The following is a 20920-nucleotide window of genomic DNA, read 5'->3' on the forward strand; positions in this document are numbered from 1 at the left end:
CAACACAGGCTGAGCCACCTGCACATCTAAGGCTACAAAGGCGGCCCGTATTTGTACCTGACTTTAGGACTGACAGACACAGGATGGTTTGCAACCCGGCTCCCCATGTTTTCTCCCCACACACACCCACATGCTTACCTCCTTCTGGGGACTTAAGGAAACTGATGAACTCCTGACAGAGAATGTAATGGAAACACAAGTTGGTTTTACAGAAGAAAGGTAGCCGGTATTTTTCCAACCAGGTCAATAATCCTTTATACTTTGCAATCTAGAGTCCAAACAAAATAGGAACAGAAAAGAGAAATGGAACTGAAGTGCTAAGAAATGCAGCTTAGCAAAGGGCAATAAACAAGCTCACACTTGTAGTATCTGGCCCAGAGGAGAGGTGTGTTGATTAAAAATAGTGTCTAAGGGAAGTGGAGACTGGGGTTGAGGCTCTCAAAGGAGTGAATGGATTGGTAGGAAAGGAAAGGCTTGTTTTCTCATCCAAAAAATTCTTATTCCTGGGTGAGGTTGTTTAAGAAAAGATCTAAGTAAAAAAAAAAAAAAAATCTAAGTTTTGCTTGATAGAAGAGAAGCAGAAGAGATTTTGATCTGTAGTGTCATGTCATAACTTTATTCAACTTGCTTCTTTGTAAGCACACAATTTCTCACAAGCTCCCAGCCCATATCAACTGCACAGCACGTACAAAAACACACAAAGACTCATGCATGACATAATTTAGAATATGAGATGGATCCCAGAAGGATCTAACTACCAGAGAAAGGAGAAGAAAATAAAATTTTAAGTTTTGGGGTTCCCTAAGGAAAGCAAATACAAGAATCAGGGTGGAGTGTCTTTCTCAGCTCTCCAGACCCCAGAGGAAAATAAAACCTTGCTGTGAGCATGGCTTAGAGTGATCTTTCTGATCCCACATGTCACAGGTAGGGCATGGGGAAGCCATTGATGAGTCCAAGGCCTACAGAGTGGAAAAGGAGAACAGGAAGGAGGGAAAAGGAGAAAGACAGTGGACAAGGACAAGGAAAAAAACATATAAAGAGAAAAAAAGGCTGGGAGAAAGATATGCCTCACGGTCAAGTTGTCATTAGGAACTGTCGAGTATCATCTTGACTTGAGCTACACCTTACAGCGCAGATAATTGCTATGTGGCCCATGGGCTGCACTTCCTACCCCACACCCATGGCAGGCATTGCCAATCAATTCCCAGATTCTTTCTGGCTTAGGTGGGCCTCAGAGTCCTTCTCAACACAGTGCTCTAAGCATCTACTACCCAACCATCACAGTGGACATGAGAGGTGAATCCCTTTTGCTAACCATGGACTAAAATATAGAGGAAAGGACTCACCAGCAATTGCCTGCCCAAGTGGTAAAAATGCACAAAAGCAGAAATGTCTATCTGGCTTGATGCTGTTTGTCCTACTCACCTGCCTTATAGTTTCTTCCATAGGCACCCTCGGGAGCTCCTGTCCCTCTCCGTCTCCCAATCCACACTTCAAATTCAGCTGCCTCTTCCCCCATCCCGAAGCGTCCACCATTCAAGAATCGTACTCACCAAGTCATGGGGTATTTCTGGCCACAAGCTCCACTGTGAATTTTCAACAGTGTAAAATGGTGTCTGACCAAAGACCTGCAAAAGAAAACTAAGAAACAGTCAAAGGGGTCTAGAGCTTCTCTTCATGAAAATGTCACGGTCCATCTGCAGCCACAGAGGAAGAGAGGTTCCATTGCTTTCCTATTTTAAGGGACATTAATTCTTAAATTTATTCCACTGAATCAACTTGCTTTGCACAAAACAACCAAGAAAGATTAAATTGCAAGATTCATTTATCTTTTGGCTCCATCCTGCCCCGACCTGGGAGTTATCTTGCTGGTGTGCAAAGGCCAAGCTCATGACATTAAAAGGTATTTACTTTGTGTATTGCATTATTCATTTCTCCAGGACTTAGAAAGTTAGAGCAAAGGCTTAAAACCTTTTCATAAAGAGAAATACCTTCGGATTTGCCTAAATTCTTGAACTGGAAAAAGTAGAGGACTGAAGATGTGAGAATTAAAGGTACAAATTACTTAGGAGGGGCATTAAGAGTGTCCAAACTTGATAGAAAATTCTAGGCTACTGTCCTCTTTTGTCATGGGGAAGGGTCTGTGACCTAGGCAGCTTTGAGACTTATGTGAAAGGGTTTCTATGTTTACAGGTAGCTATGCTTAGCAGTCTCGCCATAGGCATCAAAATGTCTCAAAGTGCCCCCAAAGTATTTGTGATAAACTAGAGGGGCTAAAGTCCCAGCTCCTGGCTGAACTCTCGGCACATCATGTCAGTCTGACCATCTTCCCGAGACTGGTAGCCCCAAATTTTGTCAGTCTGCAGCCCCCTCCTTCTGTTCCCTTTGCTCTTGGCTGTATCGATGGAAGGTGATGGTGTGGCCTGCATTTCACAAATGTCGGTCTATGAAGGAGACTCAGTCCTTAGTGACCCCTCCCTGCTCTGCACTCCATGTTGGACCCAACACGGCCCTGCCTGGCATGTGAAGTTACTTTTTTGGGGTGTGTGGTGGGACTCTGAAATCATGAGATTGTGTGGGAGTAGTGCGTGGAAGCAGTTTCACCACGTGACATTTGTGCCGTAGAGGGCACGAGGTTGATATGGAAAACACACTGGGCCTAGAGCCATAGGACCTGGTCAGCTCCAGGACGGCCCCAGATTTCGCCAAGTGATCTTAGGCAAGTCATTTAACTTCTGAGACCCATCATAAGAAGGGAGTGATGTTGACCTTACAGGGTGATTACGGAAATTAAACAGTAGAAATTTATAATTGACAGCAGCATTCAACATGAAATACCACTGTCTTCCTAAATAGACCACAGCTACTTAAAGGGCCAGGATTTTCTCAGGATTCTACTTCCACATCCTATTCACCATTTCTATAACGTTATTGTGGGCTGTATAATTAAGTTAACAAGCTGATTAGCTAAAATGCCTTAAGGTTACTTCTGAAACCTCTCATTAAGACAGTGGCAGATGCTACAGCCTGAGTGAGGATCACCCCAAACAACTGCTCTTAGAGGCCTTTCCCTCCTTTCCTTTCTCACGATGTTGCTGCCACCAACATCCACCCAGGCACCCAAGCCTGCAACCTTGATTCCTCTCTTCTTGTTACCATCTCGGTCTGATATTCAAAGTGACAAAGTCCTGCATTTTGCTTTGTAAAAAATCTCTCCCATTTGTCCATCCCCTTCATCATTTTGCCCTTAGATGCTCATCACCTCTCACCTAGACTATTGAAACAATCTCCTGACTAGTTTCCAACTTCCTCCACAGTGGTCCCCTGACAGCCCAACCCATGGCCAGACATCTGCAGAAATAATTTCCCTAAGTGAAAGTCTCACGTCATTCCTTTACTTAAATCCCTCGATGGCTTTCTATTGCTCTCCGAATGATGTCCAAACTCCTAAGCTTGGCCTACGTGCTCTCGGAGGCCTGGCTGTGCAGCCTCATCTCTTGCTGTGTCTGCCTCTCACAGCTCTTTCTTCAGCCTTACTGAGTTCCTTAGAGTTGCCCCCAGGGAGCCATAGCATTGTCTTCCACGGTGCCTTTACTTACTCTGTTTTGTCTCTAAGGCCTCTGCTTCTCTCTCTCTTTTTATTAAAGTTTATTTATTTATTTTTATTCGTGGCTGTGTCGGGTCTTAGTTGTGGCACAGGGGATCTGTGTTGTGGCATGCGGGATCTTTGCTGTGGCGCACGGGCTTCTCTCTAGTTGTGGCATGCAGGTTTCTTCTCTTCTCTAGTTGTGAAGCATGGGCTCCAGGGCACATGGGCTCTGCAGTTGCAGCACGCAGGCTCTCTAGTTGAGGCTCAGTAGTTGTGGTGCACAGGCTTAGTTGCCCCGCGGCATGTGGGATCTTAGTTCCCCGACCAGGGATTGAACCTGCGTCCCCTGCACTGCAGGACAGATTCTTTACCACTGGACCACCAGGGAAGTCCCAGGCCTCTGCTTCTCTTGATACTCAACCCCACAGTCTTTTCCTCTTGCTTCTTTATCCACCCGTCCCTCCACATCTTTGTCCCCTGCCAATTGTCAAATATCTAGTCTTTTTTCAAGATGTGGTTTGTGTCACCTCTTCACTGACACCTTTCTGACTCTCCCAGGTAGGAGTGGCCTCTTCCTCCAGTGTACCCTACTACCTCCTAGAGACTTCAATCATGTCACCCACGACCCTTTAAGCACTCACCTTAAATATTGGTCTCTCACATTAGATTGGGAATTCCTTGAAGACACAGATGGTATCATTAATATCTGTGTCCCCATGACTAAGCCCAGTGGCTGGCACAAAGTGACCACCCAACAGGTGTTTGTGGAATAATAGTGTTTTTCCTAGTTGTGTGAAATTTCACCTTTTAACAGGTAGCATTCCATGGAAAAAGGTGCCCTGAGATGAGCAACTATTTATAAGGCACCAGCATTCAGATGTAACCAAATATTTAAAACAAAAAAGAAGCAGGATTAGTGTAGGTTTGAGTTTAAGAATACTTTGCTGTTTGAGGTTTGTTTTAATTGCATAAGTGAGAAGACATATAGATTTGGTTCCAGTTAATAACTCAGCAACTGCTATGTGCCAAACACCTGGTAAGGGGAGTAGAGCAGAATGAATAATCCACGGTCCTTGTCCTGGAGGAATTCACAATTACACAATCCAGTGGGGGCGACGCACACATATAACACAAGAGAGTTGCAAAGTGCCAAGGGGCACAAAGACAGGCAGTAATAAGTTCCAATTGGGAGGACCTAAGAACTCCTTAAGCAGAGCAGGATTTAAGTAGAGACCTGAAAAATGGTTAAGAGTTTGGTGAGTGAAACTATGGAAACCAAGAACACAGCCAAGGAGAGGCGTGGAGGTGGGAGAATGCCAGGTGTACTCTACGAGGGTAGAGCTGCCATCACTGGAGCACTGGGTACCAGCAAAGGGTGTGATGAGAGGTAACTGTGGACAGGCAAAGGTAATCAAGGAGGCTGGGGGTTCATTATATCAATAGTGGGAACACCTGGAGATTTTAGAAGATTTTCTGCCTCATATTTACTTGCTCAAATTGAAATAGTTTTGATTTGGTAAGAAGTTTATTAAAAAAAAAAAAAAAGGTACTCAGCTCAGTAAGATTCACTGTTCAGCTGCTGATGAAACATTTGGAATTAAGTCTGAGAATGCTTACCGGGAGAGAAAGAAACGTGTTGAAAAAGTCAGCAAAGATTTCATCCTCCAGCAGAATTATAAGATTTGTAGAACCAATTATCTCTATATGGGGAGAAAAAAAAAAAGAACTCTCATAAGCAGGATTGCATTTAGGATGGGAAAATGAAGCAACTGAATGGATCCTTTCACAAATCTCAGCATGATGATGGCCTTTAGGGTCATCTAACTCAATTCCTCCCCCTCTCCAGGACCCTCCTCTGCAACATCACTCTGCTTAAACACTCCCAGCTGTGGGGAGCTCACCACCTCATGGGGCTGCCCATCCCATTCATGAAGAGATAAAATAGTTTTGTAAGATCTTTCCTACTGTGAATGGCCTTCCTTCGTCTTCTTTCCATTTGTTGACATTCTGCCCTCGGAAGCTTGACAGAAGTCATCTAAGTCCTCTGGTAATGGACAAAGCCCCCGTTTTTATAAACATATTACAACCTTCTGCTTACCTCCACCCCCGCTGGCTAGTCACTAAGCCCTTCTTCAATAATTTCTCACGTGGCCTCCTTTCCATCTGGTTCCCCTCTCATTGGCTGGAGGGGCACCAGCAACTCAAGAATTCCACATCCTTCCCAGGAAAAAGCCTAAGACAACGATTGCCCGTGTTCTATATTACATTAGCGTGGCCAGAAACAGGGTTAGCTTTTCTCACATTATAATATTAACTTCACCATCTTTAATTTATGCAGTCACTTTTCAGAAACCAAGTCAAATTTTAACTTGTAGGTTTGGGCCCAACCTTAAAGCCCTAAAAGAGCTTTTCTGAATGTATTGATAATGCAACACATTTATTATTTTCCTCAAGCTTGATAATTGTGCTGCCCAAGTTACTCCAAGGAAATAAGTGTTGACTGTCTCAAAGCCAAGCATAGAGACCACAGGTGGACTAGATGGTCTCTCTAAATTTACTCTAACTCACTGTCTATGCTTTTCAGGGTACAAGTCAGCTAGTGAATAGTAAGTTAACTGTGCTATCAATGGTTCAGCAGTTTTCCATCATACCTAAAGTTTATAATGAAGGACTTATGAAATGAGAAACCTAAATATTATACACTAGTCCTCTCTCTCAGTCTAGCTAAATGTCTGGTGAGCAGAATAAGTGCCACTCCACTAGAGTGAAGTTGCAATAACGTAAGAAAACTAAACAATCCCCTTCATTACTTTTCCCTTTGTGGTTATTGTCTTCTTGTAATAGAAATAGAAACCCAGACAATCAAACACTATTGCAATAGAACTGATGCCAGTTCTTGTCCTCTGCTCCATAGTTTTTTTTTGTTTGTTCTTTTTTTGCTATCTAGTGTTGTACATTTTTAAGTGTGTTTTTTTCTGTCTCCCTCCTCAGCCTTCTGGTCATCTTTTTATGAGAATTCCCTGATTGATTTAATCTATTCCACATGCATAATTTCAAAATCTATGTTCTCAGTCCAGACTTCTTTCTCTGGCTCTAGTTTTAAACATCCAACGAGCTATGGGACATCTCTATGTGGACACCCATCAAGCACTTTCATCCCAATGTTTTCAAAGCTGATCTGATAATTTTCCTCCCCAACCTGCTCCTTTTCCTGTATTCCCAGTCTCAGTTACTGGAACCACCATCCAATTGTGTAAATCAGAAACCTGAAAATCATCTTTGATTCCTCTTGTTCTCTGTATCTCTCTTTCTCTCTCTCAATATTCCCATATGCAGTGTAGGGGCATGTGGTTTCTTCTTTTACGTACCAATGAAACCTATTCTCACATCTCCATCCATAAAGTCACTCTCTTATTTCAGGTCCCTATGATCTCTTATCTAGACTATTGCATCAGTTTCTTCAAATGTTCTCCCTATTTCTAGTCACTGCCACCATATTGTTGTTAAAACCCTTCAGGGACTCTTCAATGTCCTACAAGGTAAAGACTAAATTCCTTAGTACAGTATCTGAGGCTTCACCCAGTCTGGCTTTTGGGTTCCTTCCCAGCCTCACCTGCTACCGCTCCATACCACGCTGCCTCCTGTTGACCAGCCAAGACATTGCTCTTTCCTGCACATGCCATGCACTCTCACATCCAGCTCTGTATCTTTGTTCCCACATTCCCATCCCCTGAAATGTCCTCTCAACCCCAGTCTTCTTTGCAAATTATTAGTTATCTACCAAGAACTTGTTTACATATAATCTCTCTGGTGAACCAAGAATGGCAGAATCTACCACAATATGAAATTGATCACTACTCCCCCCCACCACCTCACATGGTCATGTACAACTTCCAGCATGACAATTAACAAGTCACTGTCTTCACTCACTGATGTGTCTGTCTTCCTCACCAGACTGGGCTCTGTGAGAGGACAGACTTTTGTCTTTTCATCTTTTTTCCTCTAGACGCTAAGAGTGTTTGCACAGTGTCTAAGTTTGGTAAATGGTGAATGAATCATTCTTTCAAGAGAAGATCTTCAGTCTTTCGGACTTTTGTTCATTTGTTTGTTATTCATAAAGCCTGACATGGATTTGTTGAGTAAGATTACTGAGATGATCTGAGTGCAGGAAAGTGAGGTTTGAAAGAAATCTCTCAATCGATTGTTTTTCCATAGCCGTACACACTGTTGGTGACAAGGGGCTTGGCTGTGACCACGCTTGGCATTAACCATACAGTCTTCATGGGGTATAGGAATAAGGCTTTCCATATTCTCCCCTTCCCCATCCTATTTCCTCATTCCTGTTTTTCCATTCTCACCTGCTCTGCCTTCAAGCTTAATCTGAGAAGGCTTTCAACATTCATTCCACACAATAGTGATACTGATTTGGTAACAAAGAAATTGTTGCACAACCCCAAACCTCGTGCTAGCCTTCCCCCTGGAAGAGGTATGACACGCAATGGCCCAATATGCATTTTAATTCTTCCCTCTTGGCTATCCCTCCTAGTTGCCTTACTTGTCTTATGAATGGAACCGTATCTGATCCTCAAAGATCCGGTGGCATATGATGGGCAAAGGGGAGGAGAGAAGAAAAACAACAGGCGTGAATAACCCAAAATCTACATGTGGTGTCCCTGAATGACTCATGCCTGTTAACTGCGAAGGTGAGTGGTTTGCCTTATTTGGGGGGCTCAGAGCGGCAGAGACACCCCTCTGAGAGACTCACCCGCATTGCTCATGTTGCCTTGCTGTTCCTGCCACTGTGATTGATTAGGAGCAGAACCGGCTGCCAGTCAACAGAACCCTGCCCCTTATGAATGTACAATGACACCTCCCCCTAGGGGTTCCAGATTCTATGCCTCTGGTAGAGACCTCAATCTGAAGATAAGTCTTTATGTTACCTGATCTCCTGGATTCCCTTAACCATAGAGACTCTTCTCATACTTAGGGCTTCAGTCCATACTATTTGGTGTGCATTGACCATTTCTATATTATTGCTGTCTAATTGTAGACCCTGAGTTTAAGTTCTGTCTCTTTAACTTGATTTTATGCTTCGAGGGAGTAGGAATCTGTTCATTTATTTCTGATATGTCTTTTGGGTCTAATATCCTTCTAGAAATTTAACAGGTACTCGGTGAATGTTTAGTGACTTGACGTGTCTCTCAGGTAAGCTGGAGAATTCAACCTAATATCTGTGCTGTTTTCTACCCCCTTCTCTTCCTTCCCAGATAGCTTCCTCTGGTTGGTTGTGAGTTACTATGCATTGGCTTTGAAAAAAGATTGAATAAACATTAGCTGAATGTCTTCCCTGAGGAAGGATTAGACTAGGTGTTTATACTTGATTCTCATTCAGTTCTCAGCCATGCAAAATAGGGATTATCATCACCTTCATTTCAATGAAAGATTTTAAGTGCAACACTGACATTGGACTCTGCCTATTTGATTCAAGAGTCCATGTTATTTCCAATGTGCCAGTAAATCAAACCACCTTTCACATGAAAAACGTATTTTAATGGGCTTAGAAATAACTCTCTTGGACTTTCTCACAATGATGTATTTTTCTGTATAATTTCTCCCACCACTTCTTGTGTGTATCCTTATATGTTTAATTAGACTTTCTTTCCCACAGATGTTAGAAAGGAAGACATAAATAATATCTATATGGAAAAGAGTTACTTAGAAAAAGGTATCCCACATATCTAAGAATTTAAACATAAGACTGAAACAAAGCCATTTAATATTTTCATCAAATCACAGCATACAAAAGAACTGGAGATTTTTGTAACCAATTTTGACCAAAGATGTTCTAATCCTAATCAATCCCTCATTCACCTAGACCAATCACTCCAGAAAAACAGAGGTAAGCAAAAGGCAATGTGGGAAAGAAGTTATAATTCTTTCATTTTAATCTTTCTCAGGAGGGTACAATGTTTTTCAGTTGTAAACTGGGCCAGGCCTACTTCTGAGATCATGAGTAGCTCAAAGGAAAGAGCAGAAAACTTTTATCCACATAGAAAGAGTCTTAGAAATGAAGAACAATAGTAAATGACGAGAAAGGAGACGGAAGACACTTCTAGCATATTCCCAACTTACCAAGGTCGAAAACATTTGCTGCAAGTTGGAAATTTGGAACTCAGCCTGAGTTTACTCACAGAGAACAACTTGTTGAAGCACAAGTGTTCAGCATATTTTAATGTGGAAATTAACTTTTGTTACTCATTTTTTATTGCCTTCAAATGGGTTTGAAGACTAAGTTCTTGTTCACTTGAAGGAGAGGCAAATCATTTTTGGTAGTCCTGGCTCTGGGTCTGATTCACCACATTTAGATCCCGCCTCGCACTGTCCTAGGATACCTGTAAATTAGCCCAGAGAGGACTCTGATCCCTGAGTGAATCAGAAGAAAGTGCATTTATTAGGGTTTTGTGTACTTTTGTTTTGGTCACTGGCCATCCTTCCCACTTGGGATGAAAAATTGGTTAGTCTTGGAAGGGACCAGACAGTCCTTCTCCTGTCCTGGCAGCAAGGACATGGACACCTGTCCTAGACTTAGCAATCAGATCCTCCATTTAGAACTTTTCATCTTCAAGGGGTGACTCAAAAGCTCAGGGGCAATGAGAGATTATGCATGGTGGTGCCTATGACAGCAAATGCTCATTGGTGATGGTGCCAGCAGTAGTGGCACAGCGGAGACGGCCACAAAGGCTGAAAGAAGGTGCTGTAGTTGAAAAGTAGCTTTGATTTCAGTGGGAGGTGGTGCTAACCACCAAAGACAAAAGTATATGTGGATATCATAATAGCAGCTATGGCATGTGGAAATCAGAATGATCCAATCCACAGGTTCTTTGTGGTGGCTATTGATCATAGGGTCCCTTGGAAAAAATGTGTGGCAGCTCACTAAGATTCTGCTTGAAAACATAAGCTCCATGGTGGAAGGAATTTTTTACTGTTTTATTTAATGATGGATCCCAAACATCCAGAGCAGTTTCTGTCACATGGAAGTGCTCAATAAATATTTTGAGGGCATGAATTAATGTGAATGTGAACCAAAAATGAGCTATCATGTAGAATTCCAGGCCCCTCATGCAATTTTCAGTCCTGAGTCAGACCTAGAAGGTCTTAAAGAAAGCATTTTGCCCTTTAGGAAGAAACTTGCAGTGTTTTTACAAGCATTCACTGTGAGTCTCTTCCTAACTTTTGCCAAAGAGATTTGCTGCCATTCCCAGGGTAAGTGCACACTGGAGTAAAGGAGATGCCCAGAGTTTTGGGAAATCATTGCACACTGGATCTGATCCAACACACAACTGGTAAGTGTTAGAGCTGAGATGTAAACTTAGGTATAATTTTTAAAAAACAATATATTTTATATTTGCCTGATAATAATAACCATCTGGGGCACTTACAAAAGGTGCAAAACTCTTGAGCCTCACCCAGGCTCTTCTAAATTAGAGTTGTCAGAGCAGGGACCTGGTAATGTACGTGTTTAATAAGCACCCCAGGTGACTCATCATCGCACTAGTTGGGGAGACATCTGGTACCCTTTCAATTTGGGAACTAGAAGGTCTTGAAAGGGTCTGGGATCTAACCATCATGTAATTCAAGCCTCTAGCCAGCGTTGTTGGCTTTCAGTCCTTGCCATTTTTGGGGTGACAACACGCCATTTGGTTGCTAATAGCTCCAGTAGTGAGCCTCTTTGAGCTGCAGGGAAGACAATGGGGCAGTGATTAGGAGTAGAGGGTGGCTTCACTCAGCTTCACTGAAGACAAGTCTAAAAGCATAGTGTCTTAAGCAATGTGGGTACATATCAGTGCTGTATAGGCCACTCTTCTACAAAGTGAACTAAAAGAATTTCTTTTGCCCAGGTTATAATAGCTCTTTTCCAAAGGAAGTGATAATCTAAGGAATAAAATGTGATTATTAAACTATCCAGAGCTTCACCCTGAATTCCCTTAAGATGTGTGCATGTGTGTATTACACTGATTAATGAATGAGGTAATTGACGATTGAAAAAACATGGTAGGCTACAGACATCTTGGAACACATAAAACATTGACACACGATATACTTTTAAAAATGTGTGCTATTTTGGAAGTTTTAGCGACAGCAATCAGAGAAGAAAAAGAAATAAAAGGAATCCAAATTGGAAAAGAAGTAAAATTGTCACTCTTTGCAGATGACATGATATTATATATAGAAAACCCTAAAGACTCTACCAGAAAACTGCTAGCACTAATTGATGGGTTTAGTAAAGTAGCAGGATACAAAATTAATGCACAGAAATCTCTTGCGTTCCTATACACTAACAACGGAAGAGCAGAAAGAGAAATTAAGGAAACTCTCCCATTCACCATTGCAACAAAAAGAATAAAATACCTAGGAATAAACCTGCCTAAGGAGGCAAAAGATCTGTATGCAGAAAACTTTAAGACATTGATGAAAGAAATCAAAGACGACACAAACAGATGGAGGGACATACAATGTTCTTGGATTGGAAGAATCAACATCGTGAAAATGTCTGTACTACCCAAAGCAATTTACAGATTCAGTGCAATCCCGATCAAATTACCAGTGGCATTTTTCACAGAACTAGAGCAAGAAATCTTACGATTTGTATGGAAATGCAAAAGACCCTGAATAGCCAAAGCCATCTTGAGAAGGAAAAATGGAGTTGGTGGAATCAGGCTTCCTGACTTCAAACTATACTACAAGGCCACAGTGATCAAGACAGTATGGTACTGGCACAAAAATAGAAAGGACGATCAATGGAATAGAATAGAGAACTCACAAGTAAGCCCAAACACATATGGGCACCTTATCTTTGACAAAGGAGGCATGAGTATACAATGGAAAAGAGACAGCCTCTTCAATAAGTGGTGCTGGGAAAATTGGACAGTAACATGTAAAAGAATGAAATTAGAACACTTCCTAACACCATACACAAAAATAAACTCCAAATGGATTAAAGACCTACATGTAAGGCCAGACACTATAAAACTCCTAGAGGAAAACATAGGCAGAACACTCTATGACATACATCAAAGCAACATCCTTTTTGACCCACCTCCTAGAATCAGGGAAATAAAATCAAGAATAAACGAATGGGACCTCATGAAACTTAAAAGCTTTTGCACAGCAAAAGAAACCATAAACAAGACTAAAAGGCAACCCTCAGAATGGGAAAAAATAACTGCCTATGAAACAACGGACAAAGGATTAACCTCCAAAATATACAAGCAGCTCATGAAGCTTAATACCAAAAAAGCAAATAACCCAATCCACAAATGGGCAGAAGACCTAAATAGACATTTCTCCAAAGAAGACATACAGATGGCCAACAAACACATGAAAAGATGCTCAACATCACTCATCATCAGAGAAATGCAAGTCAAAGCCACAATGAGGTATCACCTCACACCAATCAGAATGGCCATCGTCACAAAGTCTGGAAACCACAAATGTTGGAGAGGGTGTGGAGAAAAGGGAACTCTCCTGCACTGTTGGTGGGAATGTAAGTTGGTACAGCCACTATGGAAAACAATTTGGAGGTTCCTTAAAAAACTACAAATAGAACTACCATATGATCCAGTAATCCCACTCCTGGGCATATATCCAAAGAAAACCATAATCCCAAAAGAAACTTGTACCATAATGTTTATTGCAGCACTATTTACAATAGCCAGGACATGGTAGCAACCTAAATGCCCATCAACAAATGAATGGATACAGAAGATGTGGCATATATATACAATGGAATATTACTCAGCTATAAAAAGGGATGAGATGGAGCTATATGTAATGAGGTGGATAGAACTACAATCTGTCATACATAGTGAAGTAAGTCAGAAAGAGAAGGACAAATATTGTATGCTAACTCATATACGGAATCTAAAAATGGTACTGATGAACTCAGTGACAAGAATAAGGATGCAGATACAGAGAATGGACTGGAGAACTCGAGGTATGGGAGGGGGCGGGGGGTGAAGGGGAAACTGAGAAGAAGCAAGAGAGTAGCACAGACATATATATACTACCAACTGTAAAATAGTCAGTGGGAAGTTGTTGTATAACAAAGGGAGTCCAACTCGAGGATGGAAGATGCCTTAGAGGACTGGGGCAGGGAGGGTGGCAGGGACTCGAAGGGGGGGAGTCAAGGAAGGGAGGGAATACGGGGATATGTGTATAAAAACAGATGATTGAACCTGATGTACCCCCCCCCAAAAAAAAAAAAAGTGTGCTATTTTTTTTTCTTTTTTATTTTTTTTGGGGTACACCAGTTTCAATCATCTGTTTTTATACACATATCCCCATATTCCCTCCCTTCCTTGACTCCCCCCAAATTGTGCTATTTTATGTATGTTGTTTTTTATTTTTATTTTTGTATTTTTGTTTTTATTTAAATATTTAAATTCTATTTTGCATTTATTATAAAATCTGACATTAAATTTACAAGAGACTTTCTAAGTTCTTAGGAGGATTTTCTTTGTTAGGTTTGTAAATCTGCCTTGTTAGGTATTTCAAGTATCTTTTTAAATCATATTTTCAACTCATAGTATGAAATGTCAAAGGAATTTTAGTTAACAAAAATATGGAAGTGGTATCTGTTTAGGAAAATATGATTTAGCAAATGTATGATTTTATTGAAAAAGGAAGGATAAGTTAAAGCAATTTAAAATAAAATTACATTTATAAGTAATTCTATATGCCAAGTTTAAAAGCTTAATAATTAGTTTATTAAATATGTACCATAGTATATTGAATATTGATTATAACACAAGCGACTGCAAGCATTTGCTGTTGTTGTTAGTACCATGCTCAATTGTAAGAGCCCATTAATAATCTTCTGCCTTTAACTTGAAAGGCAAATTATCAAGCTTTCCACAAAACAATTTGTGTGGCTCTTCCTTAGCCACCCTTCTGAAGGGGCAGGAACTCAATAGTTTTCTCTGGTACCAATATGCCATGAGATCCCATTGCTCGAAATGCACTGCCGGGCTTATGAGCACAGGAACGTATGACCTCAGAGTGCCTGCCCTGAACACCTCAAACAAACTTCTGCTTACCCCTCAAAACCCAGATCAGAATCAAACTGACAGGGACTTCCCTAGTGGTGCAGTGGTTAAGAATCTGCCTGTTAATGCAGGGGACACGGGTTCAAGCCCTGGTCCGGGAAGATCCCACATGCGCAGAGCAGCTAAGTCTGTGCACCACAACTATTGAGCCTGCACTCTAGAGCCCATGAGCCACAACCACTGAGCCCTCATGCCACAACTACTGAAGCCCACGCGCCTAGAGCCCGTGCTCTGCAACAAGAGAAGCCAACACACTGAGAAGCCCGGGCACCTCAACAAAGAGTAACCCCCACTGGCTGCAACTAGAGAAAGCCTGTGCACAGCAACAAAGACCCAACGCAGCCAATAAAAATAAATAAATTTATTTAAAAAAAAAGAATTAAACTGACATTTCATCCATGTTACACCTGTACTAGATGCTTTATTTACTCGCTCAGCAACTATTTTTTTTAATTTATTTATTTATTATTTTTTTGGGGGTACACCAAGTTCAATCATCTGTTTTTATACACATATCCCTGTATTCCTTCCCTCCCTCGACTCCCCACCACCCTCCCTTGAGTTCCCCCCACCCTCCCCATCCCAGTCCTCTAAGGCATCTTCCATCCTCGAGTTGGACTCCCTTTGTTATACAACTTCCCACTGGCTATCTATTTTACAGTTGGTAGTATATATATGTCTGTGCTACTCTCTCGTTTCGTCTCAGCTTCCCCTTCACCCCCCACCCCCCCAAACCTCGAGTTCTCCAGTCCATTCTCTGCATCCGCGTCCTTGTTCTTGTCACTGAATTCATCAGTACCATTTTTAGATTCCGTATATGTGAGTTAGCAGACAGTATTTGTCTTTCTCTTTCTGACTTACTTCACTCTGTATGACAGACTCTAGGTCTGTCCACCTCATTACATATAGCTCCATCTCATTCACTCAGCAACTATTTACTGTATGCCTATTATGTCAAGAGCTAAGTGAGAATTTTGATAATTTTTATAGAGTTGCTAAAAAATAGCCATTTTAGCTCAAGTGTTTTGACACTGTTGTGTTTTTGAGGCACACACACATATATATCTATATATTTATGCATATACAGCTATCTGCATCTATATATTTATTCATAGATATCTATATATCCATGTATCTTTGGATATAGGTCTATACATGTATACCCTCTATCAGTTGAATTCTATGCTTATTCATGTCCATACATCTAACAGGAAACAAACAGACCTTCATTATGCTTACTAGATGTTTGCAAAACATTCGTTTATGCATTTTTCTAGCTTCCTCTTCATCCTTCCCTCATTTCTTTTAAAATTGATACTTCAGCACAAATGCAGAGCAAGTACCCCTTTCCCAGATCATGGAAAGATGGTGCCCCCTGGTGGATGGTGGTAAAGATTACACCTTTCTCTCCAAAATTCTATTTGGGTTTTTTATTTGTTTTTTCCCAGATTTATCTTTGGTTGATTTTACATTCCAATGTGATTAGGGTTACCGTCAGAGTGCTCATACCTACTGTGATATGAGGAATGCAGAAAGTTCCTTATCACCCAAACAGCAGGCCTCAGTAATAATCCTTTGTGGCTTTGAAAGCCCCTGCTAATATTTATTATTTTACCTCAAAGATACATGTTGTGAGACATAATAATATTTGCAGGCATTCATTTACTACAAGAGACGAGCTCATCAGTATCTGACCTCAAAAACATTCAGAAGCGAGATATCCGTCAAAAAGTGGTTTTGGTATCTCTTCAATTTTTACCTTTGTAGAGAGAAAATACCTTAAAATATTAATATTTGGTCTTCTCTTTTCTGCCCTTGTATATAACTTTTCTTCTAATTAGTGAAAGACATTGCCTCAAGATGAGGCCATATTGTAATACCAAGAAAAAAAAAGTCAATTTTTAGGTTAAAAAAATCCAAGATTTGCTTTTAATATGAAAAAAAGGAGGCCTGAGTGAAGTAGAAAACAGAGTTTTTCCAAATCATTAGGAAAGAGTGTAGAGGAAAAACAGACTCCCTACCACCTCAACCTCAAGGTACTAGAGGAGTTTGAAGTAGACCACAGGAAGGAGAAGCTTCAGGGCTGGGCAAGATCTCAAAGATACCCAAGGTTGTGGGTAAGAAACAAAGAGATGGGACCCAGAGGTGACAACCAGGAACAGGGCAGAACCTCCAGGGAAAAGCACAGAGCTCCACGGTCACCAGGAGCAAGGAGAAGCACAGAAGCTGGACTAATGCCTGGGGAACATTTTATTTCCACTCCGGGAACCACGGCTCACCTCCTGTGGAGAGCATCATTACCTGATCATTCCGTTGGTCAAGCTGTAAGCCTACCGTGGAGAGCTCCATTGTTCACGCACTGGGTGTCCAGCCCCCATCCTGAGACATTGCTGAGCCCCCTGTAAATAACACTGGAAAGTGCCTCCCTCCTTTGCAATACTCAGAATGTTCACAAGCCCCCAAAACCAGAGGCTAGAGGCTCTTAACAGCCAGACAACAATTTATCCCTGTTACACCTTAACTTTGGAACAAGAAAGTTAACAACGAAGGATAGGGCCAGAACCAAAGGAAAAGTGTTACATCTTGTTTTCCTAGGAACTAGAAACAAGGGGAAAATTAGAAGGATAATAACTCTCTAGAATCCTTGTCCCAGCCTTACTCCATCCTAAGTATAAATATGTTAGCCGTGACCATGAGTAGGGAAGCTTAGATTTTCCATATCCTGGGGACAGCAGGGAAAAAAGCAGAACAGGTGGCATAAAGACACTCTTCTGCAAGTCCCCAGTAATTTAACCCTACCCCCGCAGAATTCCATCCCCCTTGACACACAGCTATAGCATTATGTGACACGGCTAAACATCTAGCTACCTTAAGCCAGTTTGTTAAGACTTTTGAGTTTTAGGTTATCACCTATATGCCTACCTCACAGAATAGTTGTGAGGATTAAAAAGAAAAAATATGCAGAATAAACAAGCCATTGGGTTTTATTTTATACGCGAACCAGAAAGGAGTGGGTCCAGGTGAGTCTTACGCAGAAATTGGCTGAGGTGTGTACAGAGCAGTGGATTGATGTACCCAGGTAAAAGAATCTGACAGACGCTACACTTAGCGAGACAGGGGTGGAGAAATTCTGGAAGCAGATGAACCCTTTTGAGCCCTCACTATGTGCAGGTTGCTGCTCTGTTCTACTGGACCCTGCAGAGGAAATTGCCTTTAAGGATTGTGATGATGGTATCACAATAGATTTATGCCCAAACTCATCAAAATGTATACATTATGTCCAATTTTTTGTGTATTAAGTACATCTCGATGAAGCTAAAAAAAAAAAGTATCTGACTTTCTGTTTGATAAAGCATAAAGCAATCGAAAGGAGCCTCGATAACAGTTCCAGGAGCTCTAGATGCTCAAAAGAACAGTCCAGGTTTAGCATGAGTATTGAAGCAATCCAGAAAGAGGAAGGATGAGGAGGTGGTTATTATGAAGGGTAAATTATTATGCTGCACTAAAGACTGTAAATCATTATAGTTACTAAATGTCAGTGACGAGTGGTAGGTATTCTATGTGGTGGGTGAGGGATATTTACAAAAACCCAAAGACAGGATATAATACATTTCTTTTCACATTCTACTAGGTTGCGAGGGGGTGGTGAGGACTGCAGAGAGGAGAAGGGCAAGCAGATCGCCTTGGCTGGAGCTGAGGCGACTTGAGGGGAGGTTGGGGAAATACTTGGGGAGTTGAAAGTGAAGGTCACAGTAACATGCCTCCTGGGTTTCATTTGTCTTTTCGCTGCTCACTGCTTAGCAAACAAGACGGAGAGAAGCCAAAAGAGGAGACAGTCTTATGCCCGTCTCAGCGGAGTGAGCTGCCTCGGGTGGCACCTCTGAAGGAAAGACACCTGGTCTTCCTCTCTGACAGCTCCTCTTCCCACAGCCTCTCCTCCAGGCATTCCAGAATGTGCAGGTGACAGGAACCATTCCAGGCTCACCTGATTCCGGCATCAACAAATGTAACGATACCACCAAAAGGAGAAGGCATAGATCCAGATCATCAAGATGGCAAGGGAAGCCACGTGCCAGCAGAAGAAGGTGGTGAGAAACAGAATATTGTTTTTGTCATCATCCATCCACTTATGGCCAGAGATGGGTCTGTACAGCGTAAAGCCTATCTGGATCAGCCAAGAGCCTGTAACCATATATAAAAAGGCCTTCATCACCCAGAGCTTCCGCGTGTTGGGAGCCCACAGCTCTGCGATCACCACCAGCAGCAGCAAGAACAAGGCCTGGATGAGCAGGACGTGACACTGTAGCTCCACTCCTTCCGAGTCCTGCAAGTGAGATATCATCAGGGGCAGAATCAGAAACATGCCCAGGGCTTGGGCGCCTTGCTCCAGGGCAGGAGACCTCTGGGGCAGCAGGTTCTGGCTTACCACGTCCACGCACCCGCTCAGGAAGAAGGTCGTGTAGAGAGTGAGGTGCTGCCACTGTTTGTGATACAGAAAGTTTCTCTGGTGGTAGATCTTGCTGATCAGTACAAACTGCCCTTGAATGTTATGCAGTTCTTGGGCCACTAAAATGAAGGTGCTCAATATCTTCACCAGCCCCACACAGTGTATTTGCCGCAGCCTCGCCCATCTTCCTTTGCTCCAGGGACGGTGTGGCGGATACTGGACAGGGCAGTTGCATATCAAGGCCCTGGAGACAAGTCGTGCATGATAAAGTCCATAGAAGAAGAGAGACAGTCCCGGGTACAGGTGACCCTCAAAGCCTCCCATGAAACTGAAGGTAGATCTGACCGCAGGCAGAGGCAAGAGGCTTAGGAGTGGCCACGTCAGGCTCTAGAGTGTGGAGGAGGCTTCTTGAAGTCTACTTATCTTCTCTATTCAGTTCATTGCATCCACATACAGACGGGAAATGGTTTTGGAGAAAACCCAGACTTATGGTGGGGTGGGTGTCATAGTTTCCGCTGTGGTCTTCTGCTCTGGTTCATTGATAGCTAACCAACCATTGCCAGATGAAGAAATAAGCAGACTCTCCAGCACAATGCTTGAGCATCTGCCCTCCTCAGAGACTACGCTATAGGCACTCCATTGCCTCTCCTCCCCCTTGTCCTTGATGTCATTTCTACCTTCCTTACTTTCCTCCAAAATTCACAGAACATAAGGAAGTACTCAGAGAAAGCAGGGAGAACACAGAATATACGGTAAATCCCTTAAGATTCCTCACATATAACCTCATACAAATACTAGGTACAAATGTGCTCTTCTGTGTATAAATAGTCTTAAGAGCCACAGGTAAACATACACAGCCCAATTACTCTGATGTCATTTGAGAATGGTCAGAAAAATGTTCACTCCTGACAATCTCTTCCGTTCATCCCCAGATAGAACTGAAATGCCACCATTTGAGCTACCTTCCTTTGGGTTTCAGTGTTTTTCCAAGTTACACAGGCAAATAGGTTCCACTCAGAGGTAATGATTTGAAATCTCTTGGGGTAGTATCTTGCAATAAGCGCTTAAGTAAATATTCCCAGGTAATTTTCTTATGCACACTAACTTTTGAGAATCACTGAGTAAAATGTACTGGTACTGTAAAAGGTACTGGTAACAAAGAAGATCCTATTAAGCTAGTAATCATCATGTGAATTAACAATCAAATATTTTCTCTCATGAAAAAAGCATTTATTTACAGTGTAATGGTCATGTTACACTTCATGACAGTCAACCAAGTACAAGGAATGTCTCAAATTAATTGTTTTATATTGATCCTACAAATTTCCATATTAGTTTGTCTTTTGTTGCTACTGTGAGTGGATCTTCCATTTTATTTTATTATTTTTACTGATATAGGAAACTATAATTTTATATTGATCATCTTAATGCATTTATATACTGTTCCTACTAATTTTCAAATGATTTTATGTAATCATAGTATCTGAAAATAATGAAAAGAATTATGTCCTTTTAGATATATTTTTGTCTTTTCTAATTGCCTTTTCTAATTGAATTATCATGGTAGAAATATATTGTTGTTTTGATTATGAAACCTTCCCTCGGAAATTCCCTGGTGGTCCAGTGGTTAGTACTGTGCACGTTCACTGCCGAGGGTGTGGGTTCAATCCCTGATTGGGGAACTAAGATCCCATAAGCCACACATATTGTGCAGCATAGCGAAAAAGGAAAAAGACAGCTTCCCTCTTCTGGGAAGTATCCCCTCAAACCATCTGGGTT

At 41.8% G+C, this 20920-nt stretch overlaps 2 protein-coding genes across 2 annotated transcripts in view; both read right to left on the reverse strand.

Moving 5' to 3' along the window:
* Positions 1–8367, reverse strand: part of RGSL1 (regulator of G protein signaling like 1) — an 81112-nt gene extending 72745 nt beyond the window's left edge. The window contains exons 1-4 of the mRNA XM_057728625.1: positions 8355–8367; positions 5207–5289; positions 1554–1628; positions 139–268 (exon numbers count right to left, since the gene is read on the reverse strand). Of these exons, the coding sequence (XP_057584608.1) occupies positions 139–268; positions 1554–1628; positions 5207–5289; positions 8355–8367 (301 nt within the window). The remainder of the gene's footprint in view (positions 1–138; positions 269–1553; positions 1629–5206; positions 5290–8354) is intronic.
* Positions 8368–18691: 10324 nt separating this feature from the next.
* Positions 18692–19465, reverse strand: LOC130848071 (transmembrane epididymal protein 1-like). Its single transcript, XM_057725948.1, has one exon. The coding sequence runs from the start codon at positions 19463–19465 to the stop codon at positions 18692–18694; it is 774 nt and encodes a 257-aa protein (XP_057581931.1).
* Positions 19466–20920: the final 1455 nt, after the last annotated feature.

Source organism: Hippopotamus amphibius, chromosome 3, assembly GCF_030028045.1.
Source record: "Hippopotamus amphibius kiboko isolate mHipAmp2 chromosome 3, mHipAmp2.hap2, whole genome shotgun sequence".
NCBI lineage: Eukaryota > Metazoa > Chordata > Mammalia > Artiodactyla > Hippopotamidae > Hippopotamus > Hippopotamus amphibius.